This window comes from Cydia strobilella, chromosome 2 (genome assembly GCF_947568885.1).
Source record: "Cydia strobilella chromosome 2, ilCydStro3.1, whole genome shotgun sequence".
Taxonomy (NCBI): domain Eukaryota; kingdom Metazoa; phylum Arthropoda; class Insecta; order Lepidoptera; family Tortricidae; genus Cydia; species Cydia strobilella.
Genome location: NC_086042.1, coordinates 10,089,132 through 10,103,781, shown reverse-complemented (window position 1 = coordinate 10,103,781; position 14,650 = coordinate 10,089,132). Strand labels below are relative to the sequence as shown.

Sequence of the window (14,650 nt, the reverse complement as noted above, 5' to 3'; positions counted from 1 at the left end):
GATTCGCCAAGACAACCCTACATTTCACAAGAAAAACCAGTTTCTCTTGAAAATGTAACATATGACGCGAAAACCTAATTCGTTACGCTTTTGTTTAAACCTAATGGCTGGCTCGAATTAGGCAACGCAGTCAATGAACGACATTGTCCGGCGCTAGTAGTTACATGAATACCTAAGTGCTATACCTCTGCGATGATTTTCATGGTCGAAGCTAGAGCCAGCTCTAAAATAACACAGTAGAGAACCGTTCGGGCAGCGCGCTGCACTACGCGGTAGCAACAAGCTACAAGTTTGTTACGCGTGTAATTATTATCATTTGTTCTAACACTTCTAACTGCATAATGTTTACTTGTTCATTAAACTAGCTAACTTTATTACGAATTGATAACTTACGTGTTTGTTCTAGAGTAATGATAGTTAATTACAAAGCAATCAGCACTGATTAATATTTTTGGGTTTTGTTCACTAATATGTAAAAAAAAACAAGCATTTCTATGCATTTCCACATACGACAGTTAAAACTGTACAAAATACAAACCGTGTATTTCTGACAAGTGTATAATGTTACATCGGCACGTGAATTAACTCACCACCTAACGCTTCCCTATACATATGTTGTGTAATTGAAACTAAATATTTCAAATGAACAAGTATTCGGCAACGTTAATTAATGCTATCTGTTTGCGTTTCGGTAGAACAAGTTTGAGTGACTTCGTTTCAGGTGTAGGACATGCAATTCAATCTAGAATCTATTTAAAATGCACTAAGGTTTAGTTTAGCTCTGACATATGTAGTTTCAAATTCTTGCTAAAAACATATCCTTAATGAGTTAGTTCGCTTGAATCATTCGTTGCTATTGCTACGGATCGGTGTTTTCGTGTGTTCCCAGAAGTTTTCAGCTTGTTATAAAAGTGAAGTGAAATCTGCAGTTTTTAGTTTTTATATTATCAACTGTCTTCTATCTTATCAGGTAGGGTTAGTCGTGATAACAGAAAGATGATAACATGTATACCGACTAATTGATCACTAATATACACTCAACTGGGTATTGCTATTTAATAAATGATGTTTAAACGTTTTATCTATAACCAATAAGCATCACTACGTAGATATTCCGAATAATACCTCCCAATTAAATAAACATTGTTTCATATCAGCAAATATCAGTGTTATGCTTAAGGTTATATATTTATCCTGACTGCGACTGCATCAGCATAGCTGATGTAGCGTTTCTACTGCAGCGTTGCAGTTGTGGGAAGCGGACGAAATCACTCCTTGAATACAATATAATATCTTAGGTTGTAAGTGCTGTAACTGGTTGTCAAAATTTAATTTAATTTAAAAAATGTATATACAGTACCGGTCAATAATATATCACCTTTGAGTGTTTTTCTATGAGCTTGTATAGAATAAACAATGTAGGTTAGTTTGTAGATTGCATATTTTACTAGTCATTTTATACAAATATATGATGAATACTACAATGAAATACTGTGACTTACGATAGGATACTCAGCATATTACTAAAAAACCTCTGGTAAAAAAATTAAGTTATAATACATAAAAAAAATCTTTATGAAAAACCATTACATGAGACCAATTTTTCTCATCGCCCGTACAAAGGAATACTACTAGACTACCTAAAGCAGTGAGGTGGAAGTCACTAACAAATATTAAAAAAAAGTTATACCTACCGTAAAAACATGGAGGTGATATACTATTGGCCGGTATACTGTATAGTCCACAAAAACAGAAAAGCGTATAATATAAGTTTACCTATCAACTGTTATTGTCGTCACTCTTTGTTTTATACAATAGCCAAATTAGTTAAGCAAATTACAAAGTATTATATGAATCATCTTCTAAATTATTATCTCGTTCATAAACTTGTTCGGACAAACAAATGCATTTAAAATATAGTCGAAAATGGTGTGACGATATGGCCTCTTCTAAAAGGTACCTGGAACATATCTACATCAAAATATGGAGGATCCTTATGAGGCAGGTGGATGGCCTTGAAGCCATCTAGGTACATAAACCATACTCGCCTATATATATTATACGTAATAATTAACTATAAGTACTGTGATATATCCCTCCATATACAAATGCAACAACGTCCATTGAAATTTGGTTCTTGATGAACTGACATGAGGTATTATATGATTGTACTCTGCTGCCGGCTATATGTACGCATTTGTTAACGTCAATTAAGAACCGATTGAATAATGACTAAGGCCTGCCTACGTTTTAAGTTATTTGAACTCATAGATAATAGATAGACTAATAGACTATTTTTAAATTTATTGTAGGTACAAGATAATAAGTAATAACGTAAACTACGCAGCAACCTTAGCAGCACAATCGCGACATGTTGATTCCTTTAGTGCTGTTAATTAGGGACTTTTTTTTTAAAGTAGGTGTATATTGTAATTAATTATTGCACAATACCTACATCGCAGTACATACTTATGACCGTCGAACTGTTTGACAACATGCTCTGAAAGGTAAAGCCCTGTTTAGGCTGCGTTGCGACCAGAGATGTGCGAGCATGCGTTGCGAGGGATGTGTTTTCTATTGGTTCTTAACAAATACATCCCTCGCAACGCATCATTCATTCATTTATTTATTCCTTTATAAAACATAGTTTTACATGTCAAATACAGTATTTCATATTTACAACTATTTATATCTAAGTTACATAGCAAAACACTGATGTACATCCTCGCACATTTCTGGTTACAACCTAATGGAGGCGAATAAAAATACAAGAGATGCAACGGACAGTGGTTTGGTCGAATATCCGGTATTCGGCCGCCAAAAATACGGCTAAAAGTTTTATCTTTAGCGCATATGTTATTCATTAATATCGTGCTTAGTTACTATCCGGTATTCGGCCGTATACTTAAAAAATGGCCAGATAGGCCGGATATCGGATAGTGACCGGATATCCGTTACATCTCTAAAATATACACAGCAATAATACCTTAACAGTAGGTAAAAAAAAATCGGTTAAGAGCATGTCGGGCCATACTCAGTGTAATAGGGTTTCATAGTTACTATTCTGTCAGAACAGGCCAAATGGGGGTTATTAGTGTATCATGTACAATATTTGAAGGGTACACGGAAAGAACATGTCTAGTCACTTTGACAACATTTTGAGTTATCGCGGTTTGAAAGGAATGATGTGGGTAATTAACCATATTATTTTCGTGTATAGGTGTTTTTAAAGTGAGACAAAAACGAGTTATATTTATAATTGCAGCGGTAACAGAAGTTGTAACTAATAGTTCATAAAGGGCTCTACATTTTGAAATTAGAATCTCATTTTCCAAAAAAAGAGACTAGACATGTTCTTTCCCTGTACCCTTCATTTACATTACTAGCATAAAGGGAGACCTTCGCAGCGCTTTGTACGTCTTTTTACTAAGAAGAGAAGATTTTTTGCAATAACTCGAAAACGGCTAAACGGATCATGTTCGCTATAGTTTTCATTGAAGATATTTACTAAGCTTTTGCTTTACGATTTTTTCATATTTTTTGGACCCATCGTTCAAAAGTTAGCCCCCCTTTTCGGAGCGATTATTTCCGAAAATATTACCTTTGTCAAAAAATGGTTGTTGGTGACCCTTATTTGTTATGAAAGACCTATCCAACGGTATCCCACACTATTGGGTCAAAGCAAACAAAAATAAAATTAAAAATATCATTTTGTATGGGAGGTACCCTAAAAAATGTTTTATTTATTTAATTATTTTAGTTGTACCGTTCTGTCGCCATGCATGATTTATGTGTCCATACCAAATTGCAGCTTTCTAGCACTAACGATCACGGAGCAAAGCGAATCGGACATGGCGAAACTATAATATAATATAATAAAGGGTTTCTAGTTTCTAGGTGACTTACGAAACCCTAAAAAGATAATTTAAGAGGGGCTAACCCAAAACTGTGGTTTTATATTGAATTTTTACACGTTTTAATCAAGGGTAAATGCCATGAAACATGTACACGGAAATTAGACTATATTTGCAAGGGCAGACTCCAAGCTCTATAGAATAAATCACGAATTTATTTTCTGTAGTGTCCCATCTGCATAACATAGTATAATTTTATTATAAATAAAATAGCTAGTGATATAGCTGAAGCATCTGACGAGCAAAATTTTAAACAGGTGTATATTTTTATAGTATATACCTGTTTAAATTTTTAAATTTAAAAACATTAATAATAAAAAATTAAAAACCCGCGCAACGGATCTTCCGTCGCAATTTCCGCGCTTCGCGTCATATCTTTTGTTTCCTTCTAATTTTCTGACTTTACCAACCAACATATCTGTTGATACATATCAATTGCACTTTTTAGATTCCTTATCAAAGTTTAGGTACTTACACAAAATCTGTTTTATTGGTCACATACCATGCTGTGTAAATTTCTTCTTTATTGAAAATGTAAAAAGAAAATAAGTTATTAAATTTTATTTTAGTTTTATGTTTCATACATTACTGGCGACTATATTTATTCAATTATATTACAAAACCCAGCTAACTATTTTCACGTCAAATGTAACTGTAACTGTACCAGAGAGGGTAATAAAGCGCCTACATAATCGTAAGAGCAAAGTTGAAAATCTAGGGCAAGCGAGGATTAACAGTCCCCGGCAAGCTCGGCTAAATTTCACCTTCCCATACAAACGGAGTTACGTTCTCATTTTAAAACTACGAGTAGGTACGTGTTGAATTGAAATGAAACTTTCCACATACAATGACATGAGGTACTATATCTAGTCCTCTAATTAGTTTATATAGCTCCAATTTATAAAACAAATGAAATAGAGCAAAAACAAGTTTTGTATGAAAAACTTAAATTCGCTGTATTTTTTTAACTATGGTATCTGAAGTTACATAAATAAGTTACATAAATGTTAAGTACAAAGTTTCAGAGCAATCTAGCTAGTCCTTTTAAAATGAGAGCGTAACTACGTTTGTATGGAGAGCCGAGCTTGCTGGGAACTCTTAAGTGTTCAAACCAAAGTGGATGGCAGCTAGGCTACTCTTGAATATTATACAGATAGACAGAGAAAGTTACTTTCGCATTTATAATATTATATAGTAGGGATTTCTTAGGGCGTAGGTAAAATAATATAGTATAATATGGAGTTAATATTTTGTATTATGTATTATGGGGTTAATATTTTGTTCTGAAATGACAATAATATAACGTAAAATTTATTAATAACTAATTAATATCAGTCGGATTTACAGTGATGGTTCTAAGAATATTTTAAACTGGATAACTATATGGTACAGCAGTGATCTGATATACGAGTATATTACGTATGACCTGCTCTCAATAGTGTGACGTCACGATATCGACCCTTGCCTTGCTGTCAATGCACCTCTACTAGGCCGGCTTCATACACAATACATATTTCTAATAGAAATTTTCTATGCTATGAATTCTTTAAATAATAACAATTAATACATGTATGAAATGAAAATAATACTTAAACGCGACACGGTACCTGCATATTTTATTTTATTTAACACTGGTCACACTGTAGCGACGTAATACCATGCCATGCCTAGTGATTACCCCAAGCATGAAAATTAAGGCGCATGCGTGAAAAACATGGCGAGCGACCCCACTGCAGGGTGGCAGTGCTTTCTTTAACAGGGACGAATTCAGAAAAAAAAAAAAACAACCGGATTTAAATTTTACTGCATACTTTAAATGCTTTCAGATAGGTAGGTCCAAAACTCCGTTACTAGTCCCATTTTAGTCAGAATTTAGAATGAGAATCTTTATAAACGAATTTAATAACCTGTTCCCTTTTAAGATTAGTTTTATTTACTTACTTTGATAGTTCAGTTAATATTATTGGTAACTAAATGTAAAAACGGATTACCTGAGACACATTTTTTGTAAACTTACTTATTTATACTTACCTACAACATAATCGGAGCCAATGGTAGTTTATAGGGTATTTAACTGTATTTAAAATAAATTATATTACACCATGCAAGAAATAAAGCAGCAGAAGATTAATAGAGGAACGTAGACAGCAGTTATTTTTAGACACACTTCCTATTTTAAAACCAGTTTAAAACTATAAAGAGAAGGTAATTTGATCGTGACGTCACATGCTAGTGTTTCATATAAATTCCATAGTAGCAAATCGTTTTGACAGTTCGAAAAAAGAAACTGATTTGACTAGTAGTCAAATACCCTATTACACTTGTTTTTACTTTTTATGTTTTTTAATTTATAAAAAATATATATAATATCAGCATATATATATACCTATGTCATCAGAATAAAAAAGTATTTGCGAAAACTAAATTTTACTTGTGTCTATATATCTATCTTTGATACAATGTATCGTCATAGTTCCTGAATTTAGAAACACTTAAAATATTCCAAGTGCGTCCCTGCGTGATATTTGCATTCGGCTCCAGTCGGAGGGCTTCGTGCATTTCCGCGAGGCAGCCTTTCAACCCTCGCAGAGATGGCTCTATCGCAATATGAAAAATCTTTACAATATTTCCCGTTTTAAACAAAATAACGCATAGTTTTTGAGTGAAGTGTGTTATGTTTTAAAAGTTGACTATGCAGAATTCGTTTTACATTATTGTTAAAGTTCTGTGTAGATATAGTGCCAATCTGTGATTGTGTTGTGCTTGTACGTTGAATTCCGGAACGATAGATTTAGGTAAAGATTGTATATTATGACTAATCGTTTATGTCTGGTTAAAGAATACGGATATTGTCAGACTATATATAGCGATACATGTTCTGTTAGCGGGTATTAGTAACTAATGTATAGTTAGTTACGTTATTAAGTGGATACTGTTTTACATTACAGGTATCGAACCATGAAAGGCATCGACGACGATGACTGAAAAAGGAGAAGTCAATAGGATGCTGGGTAAGTTGTTTTACTTTTTTCCATATTTTAAACATACTCAGCCCTCACTGTATTAAATAATTACAATATATATTTACATAATCAATTTTCGACGAAACCTAATGTCACCTGGGGCATAGTCCCCAGGACACTGGCCGCATTTCCCCGCTGTATGGCTAAGCTAAGTCTTTGGGCAAAATATGACCTTGCTAGTAGGTCGCCAGACACCCTAACAAGTTCCGGGAAATTTATTAGGGATTTGGTGTCTGACGACCAAGGCCCAAAAGTCTCAACCGCCATCGCCAGTGCCGCAACTTCGTATTTAATTATCTTTCAAAAATGCGTATTTGTGGCACTGGGCAGTCTGGGCGTCGTCTGCTGCTGCACCTGGCTTTCTGGCAGAGCGCTGGACATGGGACGGGGCCAGTGTCTACACAAGTCACGTCCCATGCCAAGGGCCGTACCAGAAACCACGGCACGAGCGTACATCCGTCGGGTCTTTTACCGTCCGCCGCGGATAAACCTACTGGTTCCAGGGTTGCCGGTATGGAAGCCGTGCCGAGAGCCCTCCACTGTATTTATATAATACTGTATTACTTCACTATAAATTCGATACCCATAATTAGATGGGTTGTAGGTACCCATAATTAATTTGGCCAACCTACCTATTACAAAATTTATTTCAGAATTACAAATACCAACCAAACCAAAAATTAATATATCATAGGCTTCATTCATTTATGTTTCGTAGGGCGCGGGCGGGCGGTTCATACATACACGTAGTTAGTAACATACATAAACATTTGTTATTTCTTATTTGGGTTTCTCATTCTCAAACCCTCTACCGAAATGATGCTAAAAGTGCCACTTTATTTGCCTTATTAAATGAAATAAAATTAAGACCTCAGATAAGTGATGCGTTGAAGTTATACAATTCTTACATTAATTCTAATTAATTCGTCCTACAGAATAAAAAAAAACTACCTCGTCAGGCCATTATGTAGTAGTCCTCGGAAATAATCCACTATCTTATATATAAAAATCAATCCATATTTCACTTGGTCACGGCATCACGCGTGAACGGGTGGACCAATTTCGCAAATTATTTTTTGTTGTGTTTGTTATTATTAGGAGAAAGTTCTTATGTAGGAAGAAATTAAGACTGCAACAAAAATAGATAGATATAGGTAAAACGAAGTTCGCCGGATCATCTAGTCAATAAATAAATAAATGTTTTTTTGTTTTGTAATTTCTCCAAAAGCTCTTAGGTTTACGTGATTAATTTAAAAAACGTGAATGCAGGTACCGCGACCGGTGCGGATGTCACGACTGCCACTACATCTAAGGGGCCCACTGATTACCATTCCGCCGGACGATATCAGCCTGTGAGTTAGAACAAAAAGTTGACAGTTCCCAACAACTGACAGGCTGATATCGTCCGGCGAACTGGTAATCAGTGGGCCCCCAAAATTAACATATTTTTTTGTGACATCCCTCGCACATGAAGTTAATGTCAAATTGGATTTTCGTATGACGGCTTAAATTATGGAGCAAATTACTTAATAGGTATATGAGCTTTATCTAGTAAATTATTTGCTCTTATTTTTCGTTATTCGATGTTCATTGGTGCCTGTAAGCTTTTATCAATAAATAATAAATAAGAAAATGTGATTTGTTTATTGTAAATTGTAATCATAATTGAAATTTGCGTTTTATATTTTTGTGTAACACATTAAGGACATGTTAAGTAGGTAATATTTGGGTACGAATAGGTAGCAATGCAGATGTAGGTAGATATTGAGTATTAATAATAATAATAAATAATAATAAAATGTTTTATTGCAGGCATAAAAAAACCCATACACTTCTTAATAACTAACTATAAACTAGCTAAACTAACGAAAATAAAAATAAAAATATTGAGTATTAAATATAATTCAATACTCAATATTGTTATTTCCGGTTTTCATTCTGATGAATGAGATGAGCCAATGCCTAAAAACGTGACTATTTGGGTCCTCACTTATCGTCCTCAGAATTTCGTTCTTGGAACTTCTAATAGCTTCTCAAAAGGAGGCTACTCTGGCTCTGAGAATCGCGAAGAAGTCAGGTACTCTGGCCATCGCAAACATGTCTGATGCACTACAATATCTAGGCTTTTGCATCAGGATACGATATGCATCATTATACAGTACCCTGATGCTACTATACGCCCGCCTCGTGTACCTGGTCCATAGTATTGAATGCAATACTTACCTATAAGTATCTAACCATTTCTGTCTCCTTAATAATGCAAGATAAATGTTAGATTTCTTGATCGTGACCTGTTTGATAAATGAGTAAATTTTCTATTTCATAACAAAAGGATAAGACTTAAAACTCCAGACACGTGCGACTAGAAAGCACGCACAATACGTTGCTCCCTGATTACCGGTAGAGTACCCAGCTACTATATTATAAATTTTGTAAAATCGGTATGCAATTCATTCTGTACCTTATTTTCAATAGCTTAAAGCTCATGTAATAACACATGATAGGTTTCTCAACACGGACTTAACCCTTCGACGGAGTCACTCAAGACTTGCCCTTCATTATAACAGCAGCAATATCGACAGTGTTACAGGCGGTAGAGTAGAGCTAAACAGCGAAGTGTAACTGCAAATAAAGTTGTGTTTAAAATGTAAAAGAAAATAGTGGCATTAGTGCTATGTAAATACTGGACAGGATGGAACAAAATAATCACTTTACATTTAGAACTAAACTTTAAAATTAGATGACGTTTCCAATATTAACAATATGCGGTAAAGTATGAATTTCAAGTCTACACCATCACCTATGTCAGGCAATCAATGGTTTTACCGGCTCGGCTCGGACAACTTTTTACTCAGCCACGTATGATACTGATGTGTGTATTTTTATCCTTATAAAGAAATCACGTCAAGGCTGCTTGTAGTGTTTACTTCTAACTAAGACATGTGCCTATTACGAGATGCATCGACTCAGTAACACGCTCGCCTCTCGGACGACTTGTGTTGTGAGTGATACAGATAACCTATATAAGAGGTCTTTTAAAACTCACAACTAGTGTACTTGGATAATCTTAGTGTTTAACCAACTGTTACTTAACAGTACAGTTTATTGTGTTTGTCATCAACGAAGGTTATGTGGAACTCTGAAGTATATCAAGTATATGGCCAAAAATATACAAAAGCAGCGCTAGTAAATACTAAATCGACAAAGATACCTGTGTACAAAATAAAAATAAAGAAAAGAAAAAGAAGACTACTCAAGTGGGTGTACTGTTGAACAGTGAATATGATTGGTTTAGTGTTGTGCATTTTCGGTAAATTATGTGAACTCGCAAGGACTACAAATTTAGGAGTCGTCGAGGATACTGGAAACAAAAACTATGTTAACAAACCCAAAATAAAAGGAAAAAGGCAACGTAAAAGAAGACGTAGGCGACGCAAAGGTAGGTAAAATTTTAAAAGGATATTTTACAGAAAAGTTAGATAATAATATGGTGCAGTCTTTATTTTCGTAGCCTTTTATCAGTCGCTGGTTGGTTTGATACGCAGATTAAGTACAGTTTGGAGGCCATCAAATTTCCATTATGCAGCCTAGCGTCTCTTCCGACTATCAACGTACCAAGGTTGGTAATGATGTAAGAAAATCGGGAGAGTTTCAAGTTCATAGTAAATTCGAACTGTAGCAGTAGAACCGAATTATTCCACTTACGTCAGCTGCCACGCAGACGCGACATCTAGTCGCGAGACATTTAATTAACGTAGTTAGGTACGTACCGAAGCGTTATACTGGACAACGAGCCGAAGTTTTTATTCATGGATCACGTTAGATGGCGCTAACGTATCAATAATTTAATATGACATGTTGTAGCAAGGTAGCATTTTGGCTGGCATATTTTGTATGGGAGAGTCTTTTTTTTTTCGCGATTTCGACGGGGTTGGTTCCATAGTTGAAAGTTGCTCAGTATGCAAATTATTGCAGCGACAATTATGCGCATAACAGCAATTATGGCGACACATCGTGGCGTCTCTGTCACTTTGCTTATATAGAAGCCGTTCCGATGTATGGAAAACAAGGAAATTGCGATTTTATCGGTGAAATGTTGCGTTTATGTATATTGTTGCTGTACAATATTTTTTTAAATAAAATGTAAGGAATCGAATAGTACCGTTATTTTTTCCTATTTGAAAGTTAAAAAAAGTTTCATTTCGAAATTTTCAGGTCTTTTATTTATTTATTATTCCCATATATTTTTTAAGTTTTCACTTTATTGTGATAAATTGCTCATTTTCTATCTATTTTACTATATTTAGTTATAAAATTCAACATTTGTCAACTACCCTACTAACCCTTTTTGCATGGTGATGGTAATTTCCATCATAACATTGTCCTAAGAATTAAAGGTACTTTTGTAGGTAATTGATATTTATTTTAAGACTGACAACTTCAACAACAGTACAGTACGAAATGGAACGTAGTTGATAAAAATAAAATAAACAGAACTTTGACATATCAAATTTTAATTTGCGGGTTCGCCGTTACGCGCCAATTACATAAACGTTTGACTTTCAGGCTGTATTCTGAAGGATTTTACTGCGAAGATATTGATTGACGCGGGATAATAAATGTGTAACAGGTATGTAAATTGATACTGTTACTTTTTGTGCATACATTTTCAAAATTTAATTATAAAATAACTCGAAAGTATGTGATGGAAATTTACATCATCATTAATAAATATAATATTTATTCACGTAAAATAATTATTTTGTGTTGTATGGAAAAAATAAGAATTATTAAATAAAAAATACGTTTAATTTCATCATCATCATCATCATCATATGAGCCCTTTATCGCCCACATGTTTAAAATTTATTATAAGTAGGTACTACCAACAATTATAAAAAAAAATGATATATTCTGTTTATCTTATGTGTTTTTTTCCCTTAATCTAGAGGTCAACTAACATTATCGTGATTTATAATCAATTGCTCATGCTCTGCTTCTTCCCATTTTAGATTATGCGGATATCAGCTACCCCGATCTTTCTGAAGAGCAACTAAATAAACTCGAACGTCTTCAAAACCTATGCATCCGGTTCATTTATGGCTTGCGAAAATATGATCACGTCTCCTACTATCGTTCGCAGCTCAAGTGGCTTCCTATACGTTTGCGACGCAATTCCCACATTCTAGCTCACCTATACGGTATTCTCTTCAACCCCTCTACCCCGCTTTACCTGAAGGAGCGCTTCAAATACCTCTCTTCTTTAAGATGCTCCCAGAATTATCTGCTTACCCAAGTTTCTTCTTCTTCTAAATTCTATAACGATTCTTTTACCTTCCAAGCGATTCGGTTGTGGAATGCTCTGCCGTCGGAGCTAAGACGAGCTAAATCACTCCCCATTTTTAAGGCTCAGCTCAAAATCCACTATCTGTCCCTTCCTCAAACTCGTTAATTATTCGATTCTGTCTGTCTATCTGTATTGTGTGATATGTTTATGTATGTATGTATATATATATATATATATATATATATATATATATATTTATTGTATATATTACATTTATGCATGTATTGATATTGTTATATATTTAGTTGTGCTGATTTTTTTTTCCTGTACTCGTTCTCCATTTATTTTTGCTACCCTTATACATATTTCTTCCTTGCGCTAATTTCTACTACCTGAAGGTTGTCTGGAAGAGATCGCTTTTAAGCGATAAGACCGCCTGTTGCTGCTTAGTTTTTTATGTTAATTTGCTGTATTTAATCATGTTTCATTGTGCACAATAAAGAATATTATTATTATTATTAAAATCGCAAAAAAGGGTTAATCAGTCATGAAACGGACTTTTCACGACCGCAATTTTCTTACGGGTAAAATATTATACTCTTTCATTTCATGAAGAATTATTGTAGTGATTAAGAAATTTGTAAAATAAAAATTGGATAAAACATTTAAGTTAATCAAAATGATTGCCTGTACCTAAAATGTTCGAGTGCACGTTTGTATATAAATAGGTACGGTTTAATGTCAAATAATATGCCTAAAAAATTCTAAAAGGTTAGGTATTAAATAAATACCACAGCCACATGACAGTCTCCTGGCCGTCGTGGCAGGGAGATGGGACAGTGCAATTATTAGGCACTGAACCTCCCAACATCTTAGTTTAGGTACTAACCAAAGAGGATATAATAAGATAAGAGCGGTACTGTCATAGTAAATTTTGTAACCACTGTAAATTCACTGCCATTTATCGACATACTTTAAAACTAAAAATGAAGATTTATAAAGATACGTAAAAATTTGTTTAAATATGGATAAATGATTTTTTTATTTGCATTAATTATTTTTATATGATTTTGACCCATGTTCTTTCACTGATATGCGTTAAAATTATAAATAACAAACGAAACCGTCGACGCCCTCTATACGAGAGTAGGCCAAAACTAGTGGCGCCATCTGATCGAGAATCAAACTTTCGTGATTTTCGAGGCACGTTTTTTCCTTAGACTGTATCCATCTATTACGGACTTATATCTATCTTTGGTACTAACATAGTAATTGAAGCATATTTGTAACTAACAAAATATGGATTGTATCGTCCGAAATAAATGTTTTTATTTTTAAATAGAAGCCGATTGAACTTTTGTTTCGATAAACATTGATAAGTAGGTTTGTGGAATCGTTGCCTAGAATGTAGTTAAGCGAGTCTGTCGCAATTGTCGTAACTCGTAAATACCGTTAGTCAGCACAATCAAAAATAACGACACTAAATTTGGGACATCAGCCGCTCCATTACATTGAAGAGTTATGGAATCATTCCCACGCACGAATAAATTCGAAGCATATCCGGGTAACGTTACTGTGATTACGTTACCTAAGTTTTCAGGCCCCGTAGACAACATGCCAGTCGCTAACGCTACGTAGCGATCAAAACGCAACTGTCACTCTCATACTAATATGGAAGAGTGATAGAGAAACACAAAGCGATTCGATGGCGAAGCGATAGCGATTGTCACCTTGGCTAGGCCGGCAGGTGTTATACATATAACTAAGTTAACACATTGGTAACGCAACTTTGGGAACAAATCAAATTATTTTATTAAATATTTTTGATTTGTGTTTTATAAGTAGTCACACTACTATATATAAATTATAAACTGTAATATATGTCATATATTAAAGAAAAAGTAACGAAGCCCTCCAGTGGTGAAGGCCGGATCCGGCAATAATTTGATTTGTTCCCAAAGTTGAGTATAAATGGCAGCACCAGTCTCTCTCGCTATATCGTATTTCCGTAAGGACTTCGTATAGGAGGTGCAAGCGTTACTGCTAGCCCTTAGAGTTGGTCAAAGACGCCTAGTCTTATTAAGATAGCATATAGTCGAGAAATTCGGACGGGCACCGCCGTGGCGGGGTGACCTAGGGGTTCATGGCGTTAGCCGCGATAGCTAAAGACGCCGGTTCGTAATGTTCGTATCTGGCCTTCAACACTGGAGGGCTTCGTCACTTTTTCTTTAATATATGACATCTATTACAGTTTACATTGGTAACGTTTTGGAATATTTAAGTGATGGTCATTTGGGACACCTACAGCCTACAGCCATTAGTCCGGATCTACATGCTTCGTACAGTATATACTGTAGTCATGTGATTCAATCCGGGCGATGCAATATTTTTTACCACATGACCTATTTAGCAGAACATGGCTGAAC

The 14,650-nt window shown here is 34.7% G+C and overlaps 1 protein-coding gene across 7 annotated transcripts in view; it reads left to right on the top strand.

Annotated features, from left to right (window-relative positions):
* The first annotated feature begins 271 nt into the window (after positions 1-271).
* Positions 272-14,650, top strand: part of LOC134750560 (uncharacterized) — a 93,591-nt gene continuing 79,212 nt past the window's right edge. For 2 of the 7 annotated variants that reach the window (XM_063685779.1, XM_063685771.1), the window contains exon 1: positions 10,158-10,376. In XM_063685779.1, coding sequence (XP_063541849.1) covers positions 10,220-10,376 — 157 coding nt within the window. In that variant the 5' untranslated portion in view covers positions 10,158-10,219. Of the gene's footprint in view, positions 290-6,564; positions 6,710-6,862; positions 6,926-10,157; positions 10,377-14,650 lie in introns of those variants that run through there. The other 5 variants (XM_063685816.1, XM_063685823.1, XM_063685810.1 and 2 more) reach the window with 4 other exon arrangements.